The 27,433-nt window shown below is 40.9% G+C and overlaps 1 protein-coding gene across 1 annotated transcript; it reads left to right on the top strand.

The window, feature by feature from the left end:
• Nucleotides 1–10,842: 10,842 nt before the first annotated feature.
• On the top strand, nt 10,843–23,267 carry LOC146274041 (uncharacterized). The gene is made up of 2 exons (XM_084706324.1): nt 10,843–11,128; nt 21,887–23,267. The coding sequence occupies exons 1-2, from the start codon at nt 10,936–10,938 to the stop codon at nt 23,104–23,106; spliced, it is 1,413 nt and encodes a 470-aa protein (XP_084562450.1). The 5' UTR covers nt 10,843–10,935; the 3' UTR covers nt 23,107–23,267.
• The last annotated feature ends 4,166 nt before the right edge of the window (nt 23,268–27,433 follow it).

The following is a 27,433-nucleotide window of genomic DNA, read 5'->3' as shown; positions in this document are numbered from 1 at the left end:
CGGTCTTGTTTTGTTTGTTCTGGTTCTTGATATTCTTCAACTGAATATTTCCTTACGTGGCACAGCATGTGGTCGGTATGTTTGTATTCTTGAGTATACCTGACAGTGTCAGAACATTTGAGCGGAAGGGAGCAGTGAGAATCTCCGCTCCCCCGCTCAAAACCGCACCAGGGCTGAGTTTCCCGATAACGATGGATCATAGCTGTTACGAGGGTTCTCTACTATCAAAATAACCATCCATCGTTATTTCTTATGTGCGTTTCCCGAACATGCTCGTAAGGACAACCATCGTACGTGTCTCTGAAGTTGCACTTAACAAGACGCTGTCCATTGTACTGAAATGTGATTTTTCTGACGCAACTTTAAGACTTTAAAAGTAAAACGTTAGATTAACCAAAATATTTGATGAATTACGGTACACCGAAAAATATTCTGTTGCTACAGAAAACTTTACATTTATTATAGGCTACTTATTTGAGTAATTTTCAATGTACATTGTATGATGCTACATGAAGGCAAAAACAATAAGGGGGACCTGCAAACTATGCTGCATCTGAGTTTAACACCGGTGTTGAGACCCTTTAATCAGCAACACAGGATGCTAAATAGGAGGTCTAGTAAATTAAGTTGGCTTGTCTCCAAATTGAGGTGAGGAAGCTCTTGTTTGAAGAAATGAAGTTCACAAGGCCCTCCATTTCTGTGCCTATTCTTCTGCCCAATCAACAAGGTAGTGTCAAATTTAGGTGACCTTATAGCCTAAGCATACAATGTTTATTTAAATTAAGTAAAGGCTGAATTGTGTATAGTGTCATATATTCAGTGTTGCCTGTCCAATCTTCACATGTTTTATCACCTAGATCCATGTGAGGAGCAGGGAGAACAAACTCCCATAAAACAACTATTTCTCAAATGACTTGTGCCTTGGTTTTAACTTTTCTTGGTACTACACTTTCCATAGGCAAATATATGAGTCCTATATTTAATTCTTGATTGAACTACAACGTTAAAAACCATGCATATAAATGGTATCACACATGGCATGTCCCAGCTAGCAGCCTAAATAATTCAATGTACAAATACAAGCATCTCAATCCAACATATTTACTGTCTTATTTTCTAGTGCTGACTATATATACAATCTGGCATAGGCCAACAGCTTTCCAAGACCATGTTTGCAATCTTATAAATCTCAAATATTGGCCACAAATGACAAACACATAAGTAATGAATACCCTATATCTTCAACATGGAATCATTGGTTCTGACATGAATAATCAACTCTAATTGATGGTTGATCAATTATACTCATTATGAGTGTAAGATGTCAGATGACATCATGATGCTCCTGATCCATAGAAGCAGACATGCAGAGGTTTAACAAGGATGTCCTTTGCACTGACCCCTGCAACTCAACTAGTGGCAATGTTAAGGTTCTATGCCGCTGGCAGTTTTCTGGAGGTTATTGGAGATGGACATGGGCTCTCCAAGGTCTCAGTTTCAAGATCTGTGCAGGCTGTCACAACTGCATTACTTTGCCACATCCCAGACCACATCCAATTCCCCACAACCAGAGGGGACAAGTCTGCGGTGCAGGACTTAGGCTATCTTCAATGGCTCTTATGATTTTAGTATTAGTAGTAGTTTTCACTCCCTCCTGGCCCCTTCACCCTGTGTGACTTCTCAGTCAACCCTGTGGAGTCTTTCCATTTCCTGGGCGCCACCATCTCCCAACATCAGACTCGGCTCTGCCACCGGCCTCTTCATCCACCGGGCTTGGCGTGCTACTAGCCCTATAATTCTAATAAACATCTTCAATGTTCAATTGTTGTTGTGTTATTGTACTCATAAAAGCGTTACGTTAATGCATTTCTTGTTACTATTGCACATTACAACAGCCATATTTAAATTTTATAGTACTTTGAATAAGACTGATTAAAAAAATATTTGAAAAAAATACCTTCATTGCATGTGCCAAACCCACCAAATTAAATTATTTTGTGTAACCTAAATGTACTATGTAAATAAACCTGATTCTATGTTTTTGTGGGATATTTCTTAGTGAACTTGTATGGTTCACTAAGAAATATCCCAGTTCCAGCGTAACTGGTGTAAAAAGAGGACCAAAATAATCTTATTTTCTATCTGAATTAACTTTCAGCATCAGTCTAATGTAGTTTTCATGGTCGGCCAACCTGTGTCTCCACTGAGTCTCTGTGCTACGATGCACTTAGCGACTGGTCTGGAGCGCTCGTTATTCTACGAGGATTTTCAAGTGCCTCTTTAGCTACGATGGTTTCGGGAAACGGCCCGTACAACAAAGATCCATCATACGATCAACTTAGGCTTACGATCCTTTCGGGAAACGCTGCCCAGGCCGCTCCGCTCATTATCGCTCAACGCAGATAGCATCCCGCTCCACTCGAATCACCCTGCCGCTCGCTTCAAAAAAGGACAAAAATGTGCATGTATTTAACTTTTTGATTAAACAGCAACCCAAAGAACTAAATAGCACAAATACATTTGTTTGCTACATTTACATTTAGCAGACGCTTTTATCCAGAATGACTTACAGTAAGTAAGTCAAGTGTAGGGTGAAGTTTATTGCCCAAGGACACAATGCCATTTTGCACGGCCGGGTATCGAGCCAGCAAACTTTCAGGGGCGGATCTAGAAAAATATGAATGGGGTGGCAAGAGGGTGGCAGGAGATTTTGAGGAGTGGCACCCCCGCGGCAGAAGTATATTTGCTGATTTAATCGCAGTCATATTAATCAATGTTTATTTGGAATGCCCCCAAATTACATTACAGACATTTTAACTCAAAAACATAAGGCTACATTATTATGGCACATTATTAAAGCCTTAATAAATCAAAGATATTGAGGAAACACTGAACAAAAATGTCAAAAGTGTTTTCATAGATTTATTGGCTAATCCATGATAAACTGTATCATCAAACCAAAGTTTGGACAACTTGGCTGGCTAGTAGTAGAAGAATGTGCCACAAGTTTGAAGTTTGTGTGGTCCATTTTGACAAAAATGTAGAAGAAACACTGAAAATGGTGTGTATTCAAATGGTTGCTAGATTTTTTTGGCATTCAGGCTGTCTACTCTTTTACCCCGGTCCCTAAATATGACACAGAGCCTGAACAGAGGTACAAATATGAATGTCTGTTGAATCTCGAATATAAAACTGATTTCACCTCGGTCTCAGTCGGTGCAGTGGGGAGGGTGGTTGGAGTCGTCTAGTGCTGTATTCACTTCCAGTGGGATATTAGCAGGCCCAAAATTCGCGAGCGAATTATGTTAAACGAAAACCCACGGAATTTCAAATAGAATGCATTGGTCTGAGACCAAATTTAAATAAGCTTGTCAACTCATGTCTGTATTCTTTTCGAAATGTTTAACCTGTAAACAGAGACCATTTCCAACAGTGTAGGAAGTAGCAGTAGTAGTAGTAGTTTGTAAAAAGAAATCAGCAGATTTTGGGAGGCTTGTAGGCTAGAGACACTCTTTACAGTTCTGTTGAGTGAATTCCAGTACTTTTGTTGTGTCCGTGTTCGGAAACATAAGGGAAGACTTTTTTCTTTCACAATATGACCAAAAGTGAATTAATTCACGTTTACTTTATCTCCAAAGAACGTATTAATTTAAAGGAACAGGTTATGAAATCATGTCACTGTTTTCACAACCCATTGGTAGATTGTAAAAAAAATCCTAAAATATATAAAATAAGGCCTAAATTAAGCAGTGCATCTAGACAAGTTACAACAACTTATGGCATATCTCTTCTTTGACAACCCTGTGGTTGAAGGTGCTCCGATTATACAAAGAGTGTTTATCCCACCAGTGCTAAGGGTCTTCAGAGACAGAAGTAATGCTTTCCTGACAAGCATCTGTCAGGAAACAGTTATACTTTCAGCAGGCCCATTATAGTTTATCCATAGACAGACGCCTACATCATACAAACATGCAGTCTACACACACACACACAAGGTATACACATGCATACACCGTATACAGTATGCACACACCCTCCCACAGTATGCACACACCTTCCCACAGTATGCACACACCCACAGTATGAACACACACACACGGTAAATCACACATGTACGTTGTGACAATCCCACTGAGACTGTCAAGCAGCACAGTCAAATCAGAGAAGTCAGACATGGCGAGTTAGGTTTGCACGGCTGTGCGTTTAATGAACAACAAATAAACAAAATAGAAAACTCAAGTCACCTTTGGTTGTGCATTGGCCGAGGATGTTCTTTGTCTCAGGAAGCTGCTTCTCTGCAGGGAAGAGCTGCTTCTATAGTGGACACCAAGAAAAACACGAGGTAACCATCTCAGTTTGATCAAGGTTTCTTTATTAGCATTTTTTCAAATTAAACATACAACATCAACAGAATATATAGAACAAATTCCCCACCCCCCAAACCCGTGCCAGACAAATAACATATAGTACATATAAGCCAGAATGCTTGTTCGACTCTGAATCTCTCCAATCCTGTTTGCAAAAAATGTCTGATAGACGTAGCTTTCTCTCTCTATTGCATTAAGGAATGTTTGGCTATCCACAAGGTGATACCACTTCTCCACTTGGATTCGACTGTGCAACTCGAAATAATTTCAAGCGTGAAGCAAACACTGCTCCACACATCTCCGCTTTAACAGCATCCCCTTTGTGGTCCAATGGAGTTAACTTGGCTTTAGACTCTACAAGTCAAGGTTTAGTTGTTGAGCCATGGGGGGGGGGGGGGGGTCAGTGCCCTTCTAAACTTGACTTTGCCCAGTTGTTCATACTCTTTGAAGAGCTTAATTCCATCTTCCGTAAGTCCATCTGAGAGCGCTGTGTCCCACGTATCTCTGGCTGGACAGCTTCCCACTTTTGCTTCTTGAAACGTTCTGCGTACCAGAATCGCTTCCTTTTGCTTTACAGGAGTATGATGGGATTATACAGTCGTGACACTTGGCTGAGAAGCTCCCTTCTTGTTAGGGGATTCGGCGTCCGGGTTCTGATTTGCCCTTAAAGAAGGTCTTGAACAAGCCGCATCTTTTTCCTCCTTTTGGAGAAATTGATCCCCACTATGACGTGGAGCTTGTCTTCTTCCATAATGTAGCCCAGACCAAGCGCGTTGTTCTCATGACACAGTTAATTTGGTATGATCAATGTCTTTCCCCAAATATCCTGTACTTCACCACTGTCCTCTTTCCTCCCACTTTGGCCTGACCGGACCCAAGGCTTGAGCTCAAACTGTCGTAAATGATTTTTGCAAGTTCCCGTGTATAGTGAAAATAAATCAGAGTGTCGAAGTGAAGAAAATCCTAAGTCCGTACAAGTCAAAAATAAACTAAGTCCAAAGGTTGAAAATGATTCTAAGTGTTGACAAGTGGAAAATAAACTAAGTCCAAACGATGAAAATTATTCTAAGTGTTGACCCGTCAAAAATCAGGCCAAGTCCCAACGTTGAAAATTATTCTAAGTCCAAACCAGTCAAAAATCAGGCTAAGTCCCAACGTTGAAAATTATTCTAAGTCCAAACCAGTCAAAAATCAGGCTAAGTCCAAACAGATGCACTGAAACTCAGAGTATTGATGCAAAAGTTTATTCCAACACAGGGTAAAAAAGGTATCCTAGTGAGTAAGCTCCGAAGAGCAGACTGGCAAGTTCTCTCCAAACATCCTCTTATATACTGTATTTTCTGCCTATTATTTGTGTCATTTTTTGCTATTGGTACAATACTGTTGGTCACAGATACATTATGCATCCTCACATTATTGGTACCTTTCTGTTGATGACCATTTCTACGCTTTGTCACCCAATTGGCCCCTATACTAGGGTTTCTGATTACAGAAGCTGGGTCACGTTGGCATCTCTGTCCTTACATAAATCTGACCATGTCCAGGCTCGTGTTGGGTGCACACACATCTTAGGCTGTTTTCTAGTTGGTATGGGATGCTCGTGCTTTATAAACATAGGAAACCCCTAGACACAGACCTAGGCCTGACCTGGGTGACAGCTTCAGACTTGGTTGGTAGTTTTCCTGCAGCTTGGCCATATGTGTACGTTCTAATTTACGGCTAGGCCTCTGCATTCCATGGAGTGGTACTTCCCTACCCTCCTTTGCTAAAACCAACGTTTCACACTTCTATTTGGTTTTACTCAGTCACAGCTTAGCATCAAATTTCCCATAATACAACTTAGAGTATAATATAAGGAATAACTGAGACATTCACTTTTCAATCGGATAGTTCCATAAATGTAACCCATCTCCATCATTTTCAGCAGGGTGACGTAATTTTCTTCATCAATTCCCCCCTTTGGGACTTGCAAAGTCCCATCTTTACTAATGATGGAATGAGATTACAACTATCCAATAAAACAGTAGTAGTTACATAATGATAATATGGAAAGGTAAATGTAAGAATGCTGTCAGCTTGTAAAACACAGTTGAGGTAATAAACAGTAATACCGACCTATGCATTGTCAATTTTCATCTTGTACATAAATGTCATCATGTGCGAAGCTTTACCTTGGTGGCCTGGTGGTCTTCCTATCGCCCAATACTCGCATAAGCTATCAGCTTATTGCAACACATAGCAGGGGAGTGAAGTAAAAGGGGTATGGGTGATGGAAACTCCCCGTAGCCCCAATGATGCACATGGCGCAGGTCATCAGGGCAACTATGCTCATAATACGACATGAGTATCTGTTCCAGCCTCTACCTAAGTATATGAGACAAACTGAGTCATCGCTAGTTGTCATACTGTACTTTCCCGCTCATCCACCCTCCACACTTCGTAAGCTTGGCACTGAGGTCCTGATTACTTATACAAATTGGTCCGTCTCGTACGTGTAAGATAAAAATGGTGAGAAAGGAAGATTATAAAATACATAGTGTATGAATGTATGTTGATTATACATATCACCCCAGCCAGTGGTCGTGACATATGCGATATAGGTGTTCGTTGCCACATGAAGATTTGCTACTATTTCCGACCCAAGGAATAGTGGTTATATGATGGGCTAGTGAGCAACGTGGTCATGCTACATTTAAAATGTCCCCATGCAGTATGCTAGGCTAACAACCAAAACAATGACATCAACACAACATTACTGCAGGGTCAGCAAAACAAAACACACAATACTTTGAACAAAACAATGAAACAAAAATCTGTTTGAAGACATGCAGTGAGGTTGACTGTGAGGTAATGTTGTATGGTATCCATAACACTGAGGTAGATTGTGAGGTAAGGTTGTATGGTGTCCATAACACTGAGGTAGATCGTGAGGTAAGGTTGTATGGTGTCCATAAAACTGAATCAATTGTGACTTGTTCTTCGTGGTGATGTAGAACGAGTCCAATTACCCTTTGTCGGTACTATCCACGTGGTGGCGGGTTTGGCGGATAACCGCGTTGAGAGGTTCCCCACACCCGCTGCAATCTGTCCAACGTCTCTCTGAGCTCCTCATTCTCGCGAATCAGCACCCGATTCTGGTGCTGAACTGCCAGACACTCGTCGCTCCGACGAGTGTCTTCCTGGCGGCGAAGTCTCCACCGCTGAAGTGATTGCCCTCGCTTTCTAGCAGTAGCGAGACGTTGTCTAATCCTTCGGGACACACGTTGCTGGAGGCTCCTATACTTGGCCAGTGACATGTCTCCGATCCGTTGTATGGCCTCAGTGGTCCAGGAACCGGTGATCATCATTTCGTCGTCTGCATCGTCATCCGTCTCGTCATCAGGGCCCTCATCCGCGTCGTCCGTGGATTCTCTCGCCGTTGGGCCCTCTGCTCCACCTGGTCTGGTCTGGTCTCCTGGAGGTGGTGGTTGGACTCTGGATGATGGTCCTGATAGACTGAAATCGATTGGCCACCCCACGCCTTGGCCCAGTGCGATCAGAGGACCAAGGTCAACGAGTGGAAGATCCTGCAGCAGCTCTAACTCGTCTACCTGAGAGGGGGGCAGGTCTATGGGCTGGATCTGCCACTTCTTTTGTCGGGGGTCGCTGGGAACCTGACTTTCTTCTCCTACCGCGATAATTCTACACACTGGTATAGGGATTGGGGGACGCATGTCTACATCTCTAGGGGTCAATGGGGGTGGACTCTCTGGGGTGTCTGGTACAGATGAAACCGGGGATGTTAACTGACGTAAATCTAGACCTGGAGTTGGGGGTTTCTGACTTGTTGGGGATGGCATGGATGAAGTTGGCGTCTGCCGGGGGGGTTGGGTTGCCTTGGTCATTCTTCTGGTTGGGGTCGTCTGCCGTGTTCATCTAGTGACATAACACAAGATTAGAGTTTGCCAAGCTCCTCATGGTTTAGCTCATACAGGTTAGATTTATACTTGAATTTTGGTGACTCCCCTAAGTCCTTCATTTCTGTGTAAATCTCTAAATCGAGTTGGTTGTTAGGGGGAACCATATACAGTGATTCATCACTTTCCTCTCCTTTAGGATATACTTGTACGGGAAACTGTCCTGTTATTACTCCTGCCATCTTTTTTATCAGTCGCGCTACCAATGGCAATATACAGCAGGCAGCTACTACCACTATTATCACAACCGTTGCCAATGCCATCGCTATCCCCCTCAGTAATTTAGGCCAAGTCAAACTAGTTAACCAGCTCCATAACGCATTTGTTCCCGTTTTCCAATTGGAATGTATTACATGCTCCTGTCTTAGTTATTTTAGATTTATTAAAGCTTTAGTAAGATTCCCCCCTTCCCCGGTGTGCATGGGAATGACGGCACAACATTCTTCGCCAATGAGATCGCAAACTCCCTGATTTTCTGCTAGTATGGTTTCAATGATAAACCTATTTTGAAGAGCCATCAGCGAGGTGGCGTGTAGTTGTTCTTTTATTCCTTCTAGGGCAGTTATTGTGTAGTTTATGAATCGTTGTTGGTTGTACCATAAGTAATTTATCCATCTGCTGTTACGTGCTATGTATTGAGCATTTATTATCTGACCGTACAAGGGCAATGAGCCTGCTATACGTCCTGAGATTATCCAGTCATTACTTATGGCCAAATGTTCAGTGGGCGTTCCGACCGGAATTTGGTCATAAGAGATGTATACCCTGTCACCTGTCTTCCACTGAGTTTGTGTGTCTCTTTTTTGTTTGTTTTGTAGGCCTACTTGGCTTTGCGGCACTAACACTGTTACTTTTCCAGTTAGCATAACTGGAGTGCAGATACCCTCCCATTTCGGTTCTAACTTTATTTTAAGACTTTCATCTCCTTCGCATAACCAAAATATATCTCCCAATGGTACTGTTCCTTCTGCAAAACTAGGTATGCGATATTGTTCAGCATTTGTGGATTCTATTTTGTGGGTAAGGTATTCACCGTCTAATACCAGCTGTTCGCACTTTATTGTGGCCGTGTTTACCGTCGTGCACCATCTGCCAAATACTTCCTGTCTACAACTCACTAATCCTTTGGAGTCAGTTACAGCGTAGCGTTTAATCACATCCTCTATTTCTGTCCCCCTTACTATACAAAATGGAAAAATGAGAGTCGGCGGGATCTGAACCAGGGGTGGCGCACTATAATCGCCCTCGTTTTGCGTTACATCTAGTTTGCGCGGACAAACCGTCTCATCCATACTCATACTTTGGTAATTACCATTCGCCATGTACAGAGTACAATAAGCAAAGCACTGGTCTGGGTCCGTACAGGACCCTAGTGCGCTGCCTGGGATGGGCCTGACCTGTGGAATCTTTTTTGCATTGTAACATGCTACACAGGTTTCCTGACTCACTTGCCGAGCTGAGTACTTCAGCCATTTGTAGAACATGTTAGATTGGAGTTGCCCCGTTCTTATTGACTTAATGTCCTGGCTACGTCTGACTCGACGGGTGAAGGCGTATATTTTGATCATATTAATGGCTCTTTGGTTATTCATTGTTCGTTTGGTGTTTACATCAATACATTGAGTTTTCAAGCATTTTATTGTTATTTTTGTCATTCCTTGTTTGTTTGTTCGAGGAATACATTTACATTTACATTTACATTTATTCATTTAGCAGACGCTTTTATCCAAAGCGACTTCCAAGAGAGAGCTTTACAAAAGAGCATAGGTCACTGAACATAACAACGAGATAGTCCCAAACATTGCAAGCAGCCAAAACATGAAGCATACATTGTGAAAAAGCTAAACAAGTGCCAAAAGGGAAGACCCATAAGAGCATGTAGTTATACAAGTTACAAATAAAACAACATGAACCACAAAAGTGCAGGACTGTACCTGTAAAAGAACAATCAACAATAAAATATTACACAGCAAGTACAAGACTTAACTTCGTAAGTTACACCACACATGTGTTAACCAGATCAGTCAGATGTTGATGTGTAATCTCTCTCCTGATGGTTCCCCTCTCTGCAGGACCTAGACGTGTGGCTCTGGACGGTCACCTGCACAACCAGACTGGGGAGCACAGGAAGGCTCAGGAGGGCTATGAGAGGACCCTGGACTTAGTGGTGGACGCCTCAGACACACATCCCATCTACCTGCACCTGGGCTCCATCTACCTGGAGGAGGCCAGGGGGAGATGGGCAGGGTCACACACACACAGGAACCAGTCACATGGTTTAGGAACTTCACTAGGAGGTCGTTCAGGGACAATCATTGTTTTGCTGTAAGTACCACTGAGCACATTATATAGTTACGGGACACCATCTCTAAACCGCTTAGATACTGTGCCTATAGAAAAATAGAGTATTTTTTCAGTTTGTGCCGATCTATATGCAATCAAGCCACGACTGATCCAACTCCACCACAGCAGATGGCGCCAGGATAGGTTCGAAGAGGCCAGTGAACTGATCACTGGAACAGCAAGAGTTATTTACATCCGGCTAGAAAGAACGAGCCTTGTAGCTTCCTTGAGTTACAGTTTCGTAAACGTTCCGATTTTTCAGCACCAGAATGTCCAAATTAGATGTGTTCAGGGATTTGATCACTCAACGATTAACAACGGCAGCTTTGGAGATATTTGCGGCCGCTGAAAAATCGTTTGCCGAGTTCGAAGAGGAGATACAAAATTCAAAGGAGGAGAGCGCGCGACTGCAACGGTTGTTGGACATTGTTACTCAACCTGAAATCAAGCTTCACCGAACAGGTTCGAAATTAATAACTATTGTTGATTATAATCTAGTGTCTTTGTATTCATTATATCTTATTTGATGTAGCACGGTCAGAAAATGAGTACATACACCTTAACGTAACGGTGTTATGCGACCCGATGCATGACTCTCTGGATAGGCACCTTGTTACGCTTGATACCGTGCTCACGAAGCTGTATCGACCTTTCAAAACAATTTGTACCGACACAAACGTGTTGAGCGTAGCTTCAAATGGAAAAACCATGTGATAACCTGTCGAAGTGCGTTTTATTTAAACGCTTAAAAAGACATAAGAAATCACTAATTTTGGAGTGGAGACAAAGGCCCTAGGCCTATTTACGGACACTATAGAATACATTCATTGACAGAGCCAGAGATACAGATAGATTTCCAGAGCTAGATATAGGGGGGACAGACAAATCAGTTTTACTCCGTTTTTCTTTCCATTCCGTATGTGACCTAATGTCAGGGCTCTACAGTGCGACCATTTCACTCGCATTTGCGCCTAAAAATATGTATGTGCTAATTTGAAAAATAATTTACGAGCACAGTGCGCGAGTGACGGGCTGTTGTCAATACACGGAACAACAGGGCGATGAAGTGAGGCATACCATTGATTTCACATGGAAAGCAAGTGACGGAGTCGCGACTGCAATATGTAAACATAGCATAATGACGCGCGAGCGACGATTTGCAACCAATGTGCCAGAGCCAAATAAAGAGTTACGAGTGTGATCTCGCCGACACTTGATCACTTGGTTCAAGTAGCTGCAAAAAAACAATGCTGGCAGTGGCAACCTGTTTGAATGGTTTTCATCGGGACAGACAGTAGCAGCATCTCGATTTACTGACATTTTTGGTATAGCCTACACATAGTATCAATTGGTTACTGGGGTGCTGTACTATGTATATGTCTGATACTTTATTAACATTTATGTATTACATTAAGTTATAACGCTAGGCAGCAATACACCAATTATCACCCTACGTCACACAACTGTCAAGCAGGCTCAACTGCGCATGTCGGTTGCAAAAGACGAACTTCTCCCCGGTCTATTACACTTGGAGTGTCGATCAGGTCATCATATATCTCTGGCCACTGGATTGCAGGGATTGATATGAACTTTTTGAGGCTCTTGGCCTTTGGACAAATACGTTTACGTTTCAGTTGTCTATGCACAAAAGTCACTTGACCCCGATACCCTTAAATAGCCTGACCAAGTGATCGGGCAAAACTAGCCTGGCTAACGGAGGTCAGCCTGGCTTTCTCAGGCAAATGACGAATGAAACAGGCTTGGTTAAAGAAATCCGAGATGCTGGCTGTCTTCATCAGGCTTGTATCTATATTAGGCAGTCCTCCCTGACGTTTCTGGTTTAGTATGGAGTGAAATACAACATTGTGCACACTGCCAGTGAGCGAGTCTGACTGAGGCTAATGTAAAACAGTGTAAGGGGGATGCAGTCTCACTCAGATTGCCAGTTTTAACAAATCAGAAAAATAATCGGACCAGCTGGCTAAAAACAGAATTCCCATATCTCTTGAAAGCTGCCCTGCTCGACTTTTTAGATGTAGAATTGACTGTAAAACTATAAAATCATGAACTTTGTGACATATGTCACATGACGTGAATACATGGTTGCCGCTCGACTATGCGGTCTGTACCGGGCGACATTCTCAATCAAATTTCAAGACTTTTGTAACCCGAATCAAAATTCTGATGCGACAGATCAATGGGTAATTGCTTTCTCTCTTAAAGGCTGTCCTCCTCTACCTTTTTGGTCTTTTTTAAATTTAACTGTGTATTATCCGTGTTGTGCTTTTGCCATTTAAAGTGCTATCCTTTCCCGGTTTTCTGCAGCCACATTGCGCGGGTATCCTGAATGTTTACAAACAAATAATTGGTCTATATTGTCAAGCAGAGCTAGAAATGGCTATGCTAGCTACCATAGCTCACACCAGCTCAATTTAAGACAAGAAAGGAGTTTGGTAAATAGAACAGAATATACAAGGCAACTAATTGCATTCAATTAAACATTTTATTATGGAATATGTCCAGTGAGAGGGTCGTTTGTTTTTAGAGAGTGGACCTGAAATTCCTGCCGAGCGTCGACAGTTAGCTGGTCGATAGGGGACACCTTAATCTGCAATTCATTGTTGCTAGCTCTAATCAGATGTGCATTTAGAATATAACAAGCTATATCTTACAATAAACTTGAAGTAAAGCTGGCTATATAAAATTTGGGTGACCAGGGGTCCTCTTTTCGAGACCTAAAAAATATGTCCAGCAGGGATTCCAAAATTGTCCTCAATTTTGCCTCGTCAGAAATTTGTGTTTTCTGGGTCTTTCACAAAGTATTACGCCATTCATGTTCAGTGTTACGAAGCAAGTTAGCTGGTAAATTGATCAAATTACTGCAGTATTTTAAAACTATTTTCAAAATCAACTAACTTGATTTGTAACACTGAACATGAATGGGGTTGAACGTTGCAAAATACAATGTTTGGGACTGTAGGTCGCAAATGACACGCTTAATTCTGCCTTCTTCAATTACAATGGGAGTCTATGGAAATGTCCCAACTCTCTTTTTATATGGCTCTAGGTCTACCTAGCTTTGACAACCAAGTCTTTTAATCCTTGGCGTGCATACATAGTATATACTGTCCCAGTATTTTAAGAAAATATGAACTAACTATATCATGTTTCTTAAACTATTTGTTCTAGTTCTATCAGAGTGAAAGTTGCTAGTTGTCTAGCATTAACTGTTAAGTCAGTGGCGTTGTTAGACATAAAACTGTACTGGGGCACAGGCCTCTATATTCATATCCCTTCTTCCAAGCTTGTTGCGCACAATGCACTATTAGGCTATAGAAACTCCCCTCGCTTAACCCACTATATAACAGTTCAGGGACGCAAGTTTGATATCAGCTTTGGCAGGGACATCTATAATTAATGCAAGCTTTGTGTTTTCGGTTTGTTAAAACTCAAACTTTAGATTTGACTGGGGCACAGCAGATTTATACTGGGCACGTGCCCCTGTAAAAAAGGTCTAACAACGCCCCTGTGTTAAGTTATGTTTAATAAAAGAATACAATAAAAAAAAAACACTGTGCTCCTATTTTTTTTCATTTCGGAGCATATGTAGTCCTTGGTGAAAACATTAGCGTAGAGCACTGCAGGCCACGAGGCTGGAGATTCCTTTCCATTGTGCTTCCAATGTTGTGCTTTTCGTTTTCTATATTTTGACAAGAAATGCGTTTACTTGAAAGTTATCTTGGTGTGGAACCAGTTGCTATTGCAACAAGGTAGTTATGGGCTTGTTCCCTTTTTGCTGTCCCATATCCAATCTTGATCACAGACCTACTTTGAGTGTTAGCCTTTTGGCTACGTTTCCCCCCTTCTCTCGCTTTCCCTTTTGTATCACTGTCTTGTCTGTTCATGTTCTGTGTCTTTCATGTTTTATGTATTGAGGGACTTAACTTTGGATGCACTATTGCTTGGAGTGAAAGGTAGTAGCAATATGCTTTCCCACATATGCTTTCATTTAGAACGCAGCTTTTTTGATGATGGTTGATCTTTCATTTTTTGTTTGGAATTGTGGTGGACTGAATGCCCCTCATAAATGAGCTAGCACTCTGGGTTTACTAAAAAAGAGAAACGTTGACATTGCTTTATTGCAGAAGACGCATTTGCTACAGGCTGATACCGGGCGTTTGGCCAATAGATTCTATCATACAATTGCATCCTCCTCAGCAAGTTGCCATTGTAGTCAAACGGAATCTCCCACTAAAAGTTTTGTCTCCCTGGTCGGATAATGCAGGCAGGATTGCGATCTCCACATTAGAATTTAGTGCTAGGAAAATTGCACGTGTCAGCTGACGCGCCGAATGTTTTTGATGGCAATTTCTATAATACCAGCCAGATGCTGGAGTTAACGGACCTTTCTTCTATTGTTGGTGAGGACTTCAATGCTGTGTGGGACCGTAATGTTGATCGGTTGAACGCAAAGGCCACTGGGAAGCAGGCTCAGGCCACAAAGGCTCTAACATTATGGGCCATCAGCTTGGGGCTTATAGATATTTGGCAGTTAATCCCACCTGTAAGGATTACTCCTTTTTCTCAGGTAGACATAAATCTTTTTCCAGAATACATTTTCATTTTTTTATCAGCTCAACTATTTCATTCAATTGATAAAGCAGTGTTACTTCCAATGGCATTGTTTGACCATAAAGGGGTATTTTGCATCACCACCCTAGGCCAACTGTCTCAACGTGCTGCATGATTTGTTTCAATTCTTTTTTTCTTGAAATAAAAAAAGTTTATTGGAGAATTCCAGATATTTGCAGAAATTAATGTTGGATCTGTAGAGGACCCCAGGATATTGTGGGACGCAATAAAAGGTTTTATCAGGAGCAATACCATATTATTCTGCTCTAATGCTCGCAAAGATAGGTCACTTCACCTACAAAACCTTGAAGCTGAATATACCAGATTAGACTCATTGTTGCAATCTAATTTTACTGATCAAATAGCTTTGGAGTAGCCTGATGTTGTCATACTCATAATTCTAGTCAGAATATTAGTCTGAAAACTCCATTGGGCTGTGACTATGGGGCGTGTTTCAACCGAACTCGTAAAACAAATGCCTTTTCGCTCAATTGGATAGACCTACAACCAATCAGAGCAACGTAATATGTTGTTTGATGAAAATGAATTCAACCCAAGCGCTCTTTCGTGACGTTGTTGATCATCTGTCCATAATCGTATAAAGCCCGCCCTGGCAATTTCATTGGTCTGCCCAGCTCCTGGTTTTATATAGTTTGTCCCCAATACGAGCCCCTCCAGACCCAACTTCCCAACCAAATGGTTTTGTGGGTGGGGCGAAGTTCAAATCTTCAGATGGCAATATTAGAACTGACCCAGCTGAAATAAATATCCTTTCAGACATTTTATTCTAATTTGTATGAATCAGAGTTTACTCTGGATAGGCTTCACTGCTGAAGGTGGTTAAATCAGCTTGCCTTGCCTCACTTATCATTAGAGGAATCGGCTGACTTCGACAAATTGATTCCTATAGAAGAATTAAGAGTGGCAGTACAGAGTATGCAAAAAGGAAAATCACTGGGCTTTGATGGGATAACCCCTGAATTTCATGCAACTTTTTGGGAACAGTTGGGTCCTTTCCTTCTTGACATGGTTAACTTCTCTATTGAGAAGGGTGAATTCTCAAGGGATGTTAACACAGCCTTGATTTCCTTGCTCTTGAAAAAGGATAATGATCCTACAAAGTGCTCTAGCTATTGACCTCTGAGCCTGATAAACTCTGATTTAAAAATCTTTGCAAAGCTCTTAGCCCATCATTTAGAGTCTCAAATGTCAAAATTAGTCAATTTTGACCTAACAGGATTCATACAAAGAGGATGGCTGCAGATAACGTTAGACACCTTCTCCACATTGTTGATGCTGCAGAAGACAGAAACACGCTAATGTCACTTCTCTCTATTGACACAATGAAATCCTATGATAGACTTGAATGGTCATTCTTATGGTCAGTTTTGGAGGTGATGGGCTTTGGTAACACTTTCATTGGTATGATTAAAGTTATGTACTCTAACCCTTCAGCCCGGGTCTTAACCGGACGCACCTCCTCTTCTTTATTTCCAGTGTGTAGATCTGCACGCCAAGGTTGCCCCTTGAGTCCTGCATTATTTGTACTCTCCCGTCTAAACCTGTCTGTTTGCTGGCGCACTTTAGAGAGTGCTATGACAGAGCCATGGTCACTCCATGACGTTCTTTTTGCTAATATCTCTATATATATAATATAATATATCTAGCATGTACCTGGCATACACTTTGTTATTCAACAATACAGCACTCCTGATTGGTGGGAGGCCTATAACAGCTCCACAGTGGGAACAGAGGGGGGTTCATTATCTTAAGGACATTTTTAGCGAGGCTGGCTTGTTACCTTTTTTCGACTTACAAAACGCATTCAGTCTACCACCTTCCTCATTTTTCTTTTACCTTCAGCTAAGATCAGCACTCAAGGCATACGGTGTCCCCTGGCAGAGATCTCTGCCCATCCATCCTATCCGGAAATTGTTTTACCACAAGCCAAAAACTTGTGGCATGTGGCAACATTGTTGCATCCAAAATGTCTCCCTTGATTATTGATACTGTACCTGTTACTATCAGTGTTTTGATTCTGAATGATTTGTCAGCCCTTCAGCTCTCTCAACCTCAAAATCGTGCTGTATTCGCTGGACTTGCAGCTGCCAAGAGCATGATTGCAAGCGCTTGGAAACCACCTGATGACTTGTCTATTCGCACATGGACTCTTTCGTTTTTGGATTTCATATATATGGAACTCTACAGCTCGCATAAATGGAGCATCAGAAAAGACTTTGGACACATGGCTCAACACTTCTGAATCCTTGAAATCCATGCTGTTGACTTGTGCGAAAACCTTCTTATGTTTATTTGTGCATTTGTGATCCCTTATGTCTTATGTCTGTCTTTTTGTCAATGTCTTTTGTTTGTTTATGTCTCTTTCTGTATGTCTTATTTGTAAGCTGCAGACATTATTCTTACTGTTGTGGTTTTTAATGTCTCCCTACCTCCTCCCCCTCTTTCCTCAGTTTTTTGGTCCTGGGACACATTCTCATGTCTGAGCATTTTGTTTGTAATTTGAAATAACACCATGTTAGTGTTCTGCCACCCTGTGTGACTATACTGAATAAAAACATTTGATCACCAATGTTAAAAAAAATAAATAAAAAAAATAAAAGCTGGAAGACACCCAATGCAACTGCCACGAGACACTTGCGTACCACTATCAACGGAATAGTAACTGTCATGTGCCAGTAGAGGCACTGTCATGTACCACTGGCAACAGTACAGTACAGGTTCGGTTCTAACCGCATCTCCATTGTACATTGTTCATACTTGAAACCAAGGGATACCCAGAATACACTGCGCAATCGGCAACAATGGTGGCCAGATCACCCAGAATCCGAATCCAAATTACAACAGTCTTGTTTTGTGTTCCAACCATGTTTTTAATTTAAACGTAAAAAAAAAATCTCTAGTTTTCTATGCTAACGTTACATTGCTGATTTGCACAACAGTCCTGCATTTCTTGAAAGGACTTCTACAGCAGTGGCGCTTCCATATTAATTTTACTGGGGGGGGGGGGCAATGTTTAATCAGAGGGGCTGACTACTAGGAGAAGAAAAATGTTTAAAAAAAATAAGTGACCTCAGGGGGGGCCAGGGACATTTTTACAGGGGCATTGGCCACTGTAGGCCCCTGTGTAGAAACGCCCCTGGTCTACAGTTTTAACTAAACTCCATTAGCAGCGAATTTCATTTGATATCAGTGCATAACACTACTTGCTTTTGAGACATCGATAAGATGCAGTGTTTCCCACTCACAGAATCATTTGTGGCGGTGCCCCACAGAATCAACACCGGCCACCACATATTGCGTTTCATAAAAAAAAAAATGGTAATACTGTTTAGGCAAAAACACGCAGCGTATTCGTTCAGCTGCATTCCCTTTCTCTGCTCTCCCTCCATCTCTCTGTCACTCAAGCGTCTCTCACATACACACTGTCACAACGTTACAACGTCAGCACACGTTAGCAACGACGCTATGCAATATCAGCGAGCCTTCAGCATTAATACTGAAAAACCAAGTATTAATAAAAGAGGCTAAAAAGGTTGCAGTACTTTCAAACTCTCTTGAGGACAGAAGATCTTACTATATTTTAAGGAATCAGGTGACCAAGGAGAAAAGGGCGAAAAAGAAAAAATATTTTCATAAACGAGTTGATGATAGTGGTACAGATAGTAAGAGAATGTGGAATGTACTCAATGAAATTATCGGGAAAAAATCCACTTGCGCTTCTTTTGTTGAATTGAATGGGGTCTATTTGATTGAGCCAATACAGATTGCAAACTATTTTAATAATTATTTTGTTAATAAGGTTTTTAACCTTAGACAATGAAAGAGACAATGAAATGCACTGTTGGTTCCAACTCAAATGAGCTAATTGAAAGGTGTATTATGAAGGATAAATGTGTAGTTTCGAATTTTATCAGGTTGATGTTGAGCAGGTGGAAATGTTGTTGAGATCTTTAACTGTGGGTAGGTCTGTTGGTACAGACAACTTGGATAGTCGGCTGTTGAAGTTATCAGCGGGACATATTTCTAAACCAATCTGTCACATTTTTTACAGATGTCTGATGGGTGGGGTGTGTCCAAAACTTTGGAAAGAGGGCAAGATAATCCCTTTACCCAAAGATAAAAAATCAACCTTCTGTGGTCAAAACAGTAGGCCTATAGCATTCTGCCTATTTTAAGTAAATTACTGGAAAAGATTGTATTTGAGCAAGTGCAAGATTACCTTTCTAACAACAATTTGACTACGAAGTTTCAGCATGCTTACAGGCATGGTCATTCCACCTGCACTGCAATGACGCAAATGTCGGATAGCTGGCTAACAGGAATTGATAACTCAATGCTTGTGTACAATTTTACTGGACTTCAGTGCAGCCTTTGATGTAATTGACCATTACATTTAGATTTCCAAACTAGTTATGGTTTTACTTCATCAGCAATCAGATGGTTTAAGAGCTATTTGTCGGAGAGATCGCAAAGAGTTTATTTTAATGGGGCATTATCGTTTAGTAAGTCCCTGGATTGTGGTGTTCCTCAAGGGAGTTGCCTCGGACCTTTGCTATTTTCGATTTTTACAAATGATATGCCGTATATACTCAGTAAGGCTACATTGACTATGTTTGCTGATGATTCCACTCTTTATTTTGCAGCTCCTACATGTTCAGAGTTTAATCAGGTTCTGTCGTTTGAGATTAGGAAATTATATAATTGGATCAAAACAAATAAACTTGCTCTAAATATTTCAAAAACTAGGAGTATAATATTTGCTTCTAAATATAGATTATCTGATAATCCAAACAAATTAAGTAAATGGTCAAAATATACAGCAAGTAAAACATGTGAAGCTTCTTGGACTTTGGCTGGATTCAACGTTGTCATGGTCTGATCACATCAACAAAGTTGTTGCTAAAATGGGTAGAGCTGTTGCATTAACGCGTAAATGTGCACAATTTCTAAATTCACGGTTGATCAGTCATGTTGTTTGTACATTGGCTTGTGTCATTTGGATTACTGTTCTGTCGTATGGTCTGCTGCATCAAGTAGTCACTTAAAAAAATTACAAGTGGCCCAAAATAAGGCTGCAAGGCTGGTTCTTGGTTGTTCTTTGCGGACTAGTGTTGCAGAAATGCATGACTTGCTTGGCTGGAGGTCAAGCATAGACTATCTGCTAACATGTTAGTATATTTTCATAAAATTATTAACACCCGCACTCCTAAATTTCTTTATGACAATATAATTTACTATTCAGATATGCATTCACATTACACAAGAGGGGTGAATAGTCATCAGATTTCTTTACCCCTACCAAAATCCGACTCTTTGAAAAAGACAGTGTTTTATAGGTCAATTGTGCTTTGGAACAATCTTCCAGGTGGGGTTTGTGAAATCAAGGGAAAAACTGGTTTAAAAAAAAAGATAAAGACTGTATTTGCTTTCATTATAAAATCATCTGGAATGGTTGAGCATGATTGTATTATGTGACAGGTTGTCTTACATTCATTTGATTACTTTTATCAGTACTTCTTACTTTTTCTTGTTCTTTGGTGTGTATATATATATATACGATATTTGTGAGTAATTGTGATTGTGATTACGTTTTATGTACTTTTTGGACCCCAGGAAGACTAGCTGTCGTTTCAGCGTCAGCTAATGGGGATCCTTTCAAATAAACAAATACTGTAGCTAAGTCTAGTTACTTTTCGGTAGGTACCTACAAACATTTCTTGATCTGCTAGACAAGTGGGTTCCCTGTTGTTCTTTTGCTGAGCAGTCTCAGGAGCTAGCTACTTAACCTGCGTCATGGACCCGACCATTTAAAATAGTTATTTAGCACTAGTGTTGTTTGTTTGTTGTTGTTGATTTTGTAAAGGTGTCAATTTTGTATTAATATTGAATAGCGCTGTCAGTTATTATGCGTTAACGTCGTTAACGCAAAACCCTTTTAACGGCGTACATTTTTCTATCGCAAGATTAACATTCTTTTTGACCTAATAAACTTTTTCACATGCCGTTTCAACAACTACTGACCTGAGCCGGCTAAAAAGTAGCAGGCTAACGTTACGTTTTGAGTGGATGGCAAGCGCGAGACGCCAAAATGGATGCCAATAAGAATGGAACGTTTACTTCAAAAAAGTTGCCATATGGCTCCATTGACAAGACCAAAGTGATCTGTGTGTTTTGTTGTTGTAAACCGACCTATCATCGCAGCACATCACAGTCTGAAATACCACTTGATGGCCAAGCATACAGCTGATGCGAATTCTCCGACCCCTTGTCAAAGCTAGGCAATTGCATTGTTGTTTCAAATAAAAATTAAACTTTTGCATTAAGCAATGCGATCCACTTTTCCATGTTGATAAGAGCATTAAAATTAGAAAAAATAATGGGACAAAAAGTAATCAAGTGACATTTAGAATAGATAAAAATGTGCGATTAATTGTGATTAAATATTGTGATCGTTTGACAGCACTAACTAATGCTAAGATCACAAAATATTGGTCTGGTTTTAGCTGTCAGACATGTTGGGTTGCATAATGACTAAGTTGATCACAAACCTACTGTTGTTTCCCCCAGATGTGCAGCTGCGCTCTCTCCCGGAACCCCCACAGATAAAAGAGGAGCAGGAGCTGTGGACCAATCAGGAGGAAGAGCAGCTCCAAGGACTGCAGTCTGAAACTACACACTCAGTGTTCACTTCAACCAGTGTGAAACATGACTGGGATCATGAGGACTTTTCTGAATATTCACATCTTGACCAAACTGTTGAAGTGGAGAACAGAGAAGGAGACTGTCTACCCAGCAACACAACTGAGGAGCAAATCAAAGCAGACCATGATGAACAAGACTATACAGCATCAGAACCAGACGGTGACTCTCAGCCCCTCTCTGTTGGAGCTCCAGACTGTCTTACAGCTCAGAGTTGGGAGGAGGAGGAACATGGAGGAGAGTTGCTTATTCGAAACAGAACACAAAACAATGAGGCTCTGCCAAGGTATATGCTGCGTTACGGAAGACAAACACTACATCAGTGTCTAAAATGTTACAAAACCTTTAGTGTAAAGAGGGATTTAGTTTATCATGCAAGGAGACACACAGGAAAGAAACCATATCAGTGTCAACAATGTAACAAACAGTTTAGTCAGAGTTCTAGTCTGGTTCTGCACATGAGAACACACACAGGAGAGAAACCTTATCAATGTCAGGAGTGCAGCAAACGCTTTGCTCAAAGGCAACATCTGATACAACACACAAGTACACACACAAGAGAGAAACCTTTTCAATGTAAGGAATGTAACAAACAATTTGCTCGAAAACATTCTCTAAACGAACACATGCAGAGACATCTATTAACACCGTATAAATGTCAAGAATGTAATAAAAAGTTCAAATTGAATTCACAATTGGTTGTGCACATGAGGAAACACACAGGAGAGAAATCATATCAATGTCAGGAATGTAACAAAATGTTCAGATTGAAGTCACAATTGGTTCTGCACATTCGGACTCACACAGGAGAGAAACCTTATCAATGTCAGGAGTGCAGCAAACGGTTTAGTAAGAAGGGTAATCTGGTTGTGCACATGAAGTCCCACACAGGGGAGAAACCTTATCAATGTCAAGAATGTAACAAAATGTTCAAATTGAAGTCATCTTTGGTTATGCACATTAGGTCACACACAGGAGAGAAACCTTATCAATGTCAGGAGTGCAGCAAAGTCTTTGCTCGAAGTCGTACTCTGCTTAAACACAAGACAACACACAGGAGAGAAACTGCATCAGTAGTGGCTGAGTAGGGGTAGGCCATATACCAGTATGAATGCTATCCTGATATCCGTTCTCGCGACAGCCCTCACTGACACAAGAAAGTAGTCCACATTACTATTTGTATAGCGTGAATTAATGTGAACCCTATTATAAAATACTAAGCACTGTTATAATAAACAATAAAACAATACGGTCTTGTTTTGTTTGTTCTGGTTCTTGATATTCTTCAACTGAATATTTCCTTACGTGGCACAGCATGTGGTCGGTATGTTTGTATTCTTGAGTATACCTGACAGTGTCAGAACATTTGAGCGGAAGGGAGCAGTGAGAATCTCCGCTCCCCCGCTCAAAACCGCACCAGGGCTGAGTTTCCCGATAACGATGGATCATAGCTGTTACGAGGGTTCTCTACTATCAAAATAACCATCCATCGTTATTTCTTATGTGCGTTTCCCGAACATGCTCGTAAGGACAACCATCGTACGTGTCTCTGAAGTTGCACTTAACAAGACGCTGTCCATTGTACTGAAATGTGATTTTTCTGACGCAACTTTAAGACTTTAAAAGTAAAACGTTAGATTAACCAAAATATTTGATGAATTACGGTACACCGAAAAATATTCTGTTGCTACAGAAAACTTTACATTTATTATAGGCTACTTATTTGAGTAATTTTCAATGTACATTGTATGATGCTACATGAAGGCAAAAACAATAAGGGGGACCTGCAAACTATGCTGCATCTGAGTTTAACACCGGTGTTGAGACCCTTTAATCAGCAACACAGGATGCTAAATAGGAGGTCTAGTAAATTAAGTTGGCTTGTCTCCAAATTGAGGTGAGGAAGCTCTTGTTTGAAGAAATGAAGTTCACAAGGCCCTCCATTTCTGTGCCTATTCTTCTGCCCAATCAACAAGGTAGTGTCAAATTTAGGTGACCTTATAGCCTAAGCATACAATGTTTATTTAAATTAAGTAAAGGCTGAATTGTGTATAGTGTCATATATTCAGTGTTGCCTGTCCAATCTTCACATGTTTTATCACCTAGATCCATGTGAGGAGCAGGGAGAACAAACTCCCATAAAACAACTATTTCTCAAATGACTTGTGCCTTGGTTTTAACTTTTCTTGGTACTACACTTTCCATAGGCAAATATATGAGTCCTATATTTAATTCTTGATTGAACTACAACGTTAAAAACCATGCATATAAATGGTATCACACATGGCATGTCCCAGCTAGCAGCCTAAATAATTCAATGTACAAATACAAGCATCTCAATCCAACATATTTACTGTCTTATTTTCTAGTGCTGACTATATATACAATCTGGCATAGGCCAACAGCTTTCCAAGACCATGTTTGCAATCTTATAAATCTCAAATATTGGCCACAAATGACAAACACATAAGTAATGAATACCCTATATCTTCAACATGGAATCATTGGTTCTGACATGAATAATCAACTCTAATTGATGGTTGATCAATTATACTCATTATGAGTGTAAGATGTCAGATGACATCATGATGCTCCTGATCCATAGAAGCAGACATGCAGAGGTTTAACAAGGATGTCCTTTGCACTGACCCCTGCAACTCAACTAGTGGCAATGTTAAGGTTCTATGCCGCTGGCAGTTTTCTGGAGGTTATTGGAGATGGACATGGGCTCTCCAAGGTCTCAGTTTCAAGATCTGTGCAGGCTGTCACAACTGCATTACTTTGCCACATCCCAGACCACATCCAATTCCCCACAACCAGAGGGGACAAGTCTGCGGTGCAGGACTTAGGCTATCTTCAATGGCTCTTATGATTTTAGTATTAGTAGTAGTTTTCACTCCCTCCTGGCCCCTTCACCCTGTGTGACTTCTCAGTCAACCCTGTGGAGTCTTTCCATTTCCTGGGCGCCACCATCTCCCAACATCAGACTCGGCTCTGCCACCGGCCTCTTCATCCACCGGGCTTGGCGTGCTACTAGCCCTATAATTCTAATAAACATCTTCAATGTTCAATTGTTGTTGTGTTATTGTACTCATAAAAGCGTTACGTTAATGCATTTCTTGTTACTATTGCACATTACAACAGCCATATTTAAATTTTATAGTACTTTGAATAAGACTGATTAAAAAAATATTTGAAAAAAATACCTTCATTGCATGTGCCAAACCCACCAAATTAAATTATTTTGTGTAACCTAAATGTACTATGTAAATAAACCTGATTCTATGTTTTTGTGGGATATTTCTTAGTGAACTTGTATGGTTCACTAAGAAATATCCCAGTTCCAGCGTAACTGGTGTAAAAAGAGGACCAAAATAATCTTATTTTCTATCTGAATTAACTTTCAGCATCAGTCTAATGTAGTTTTCATGGTCGGCCAACCTGTGTCTCCACTGAGTCTCTGTGCTACGATGCACTTAGCGACTGGTCTGGAGCGCTCGTTATTCTACGAGGATTTTCAAGTGCCTCTTTAGCTACGATGGTTTCGGGAAACGGCCCGTACAACAAAGATCCATCATACGATCAACTTAGGCTTACGATCCTTTCGGGAAACGCTGCCCAGGCCGCTCCGCTCATTATCGCTCAACGCAGATAGCATCCCGCTCCACTCGAATCACCCTGCCGCTCGCTTCAAAAAAGGACAAAAATGTGCATGTATTTAACTTTTTGATTAAACAGCAACCCAAAGAACTAAATAGCACAAATACATTTGTTTGCTACATTTACATTTAGCAGACGCTTTTATCCAGAATGACTTACAGTAAGTAAGTCAAGTGTAGGGTGAAGTTTATTGCCCAAGGACACAATGCCATTTTGCACGGCCGGGTATCGAGCCAGCAAACTTTCAGGGGCGGATCTAGAAAAATATGAATGGGGTGGCAAGAGGGTGGCAGGAGATTTTGAGGAGTGGCACCCCCGCGGCAGAAGTATATTTGCTGATTTAATCGCAGTCATATTAATCAATGTTTATTTGGAATGCCCCCAAATTACATTACAGACATTTTAACTCAAAAACATAAGGCTACATTATTATGGCACATTATTAAAGCCTTAATAAATCAAAGATATTGAGGAAACACTGAACAAAAATGTCAAAAGTGTTTTCATAGATTTATTGGCTAATCCATGATAAACTGTATCATCAAACCAAAGTTTGGACAACTTGGCTGGCTAGTAGTAGAAGAATGTGCCACAAGTTTGAAGTTTGTGTGGTCCATTTTGACAAAAATGTAGAAGAAACACTGAAAATGGTGTGTATTCAAATGGTTGCTAGATTTTTTTGGCATTCAGGCTGTCTACTCTTTTACCCCGGTCCCTAAATATGACACAGAGCCTGAACAGAGGTACAAATATGAATGTCTGTTGAATCTCGAATATAAAACTGATTTCACCTCGGTCTCAGTCGGTGCAGTGGGGAGGGTGGTTGGAGTCGTCTAGTGCTGTATTCACTTCCAGTGGGATATTAGCAGGCCCAAAATTCGCGAGCGAATTATGTTAAACGAAAACCCACGGAATTTCAAATAGAATGCATTGGTCTGAGACCAAATTTAAATAAGCTTGTCAACTCATGTCTGTATTCTTTTCGAAATGTTTAACCTGTAAACAGAGACCATTTCCAACAGTGTAGGAAGTAGCAGTAGTAGTAGTAGTTTGTAAAAAGAAATCAGCAGATTTTGGGAGGCTTGTAGGCTAGAGACACTCTTTACAGTTCTGTTGAGTGAATTCCAGTACTTTTGTTGTGTCCGTGTTCGGAAACATAAGGGAAGACTTTTTTCTTTCACAATATGACCAAAAGTGAATTAATTCACGTTTACTTTATCTCCAAAGAACGTATTAATTTAAAGGAACAGGTTATGAAATCATGTCACTGTTTTCACAACCCATTGGTAGATTGTAAAAAAAATCCTAAAATATATAAAATAAGGCCTAAATTAAGCAGTGCATCTAGACAAGTTACAACAACTTATGGCATATCTCTTCTTTGACAACCCTGTGGTTGAAGGTGCTCCGATTATACAAAGAGTGTTTATCCCACCAGTGCTAAGGGTCTTCAGAGACAGAAGTAATGCTTTCCTGACAAGCATCTGTCAGGAAACAGTTATACTTTCAGCAGGCCCATTATAGTTTATCCATAGACAGACGCCTACATCATACAAACATGCAGTCTACACACACACACACAAGGTATACACATGCATACACCGTATACAGTATGCACACACCCTCCCACAGTATGCACACACCTTCCCACAGTATGCACACACCCACAGTATGAACACACACACACGGTAAATCACACATGTACGTTGTGACAATCCCACTGAGACTGTCAAGCAGCACAGTCAAATCAGAGAA

Source organism: Hypomesus nipponensis, chromosome 9 (genome assembly GCF_054491055.1).
Source record: "Hypomesus nipponensis isolate SF chromosome 9, ASM5449105v1, whole genome shotgun sequence".
NCBI lineage: Eukaryota > Metazoa > Chordata > Actinopteri > Osmeriformes > Osmeridae > Hypomesus > Hypomesus nipponensis.
The sequence above is the reverse complement of the archived record's forward strand: the minus strand, read 5'-3'. Positions and strand labels throughout refer to the sequence as shown.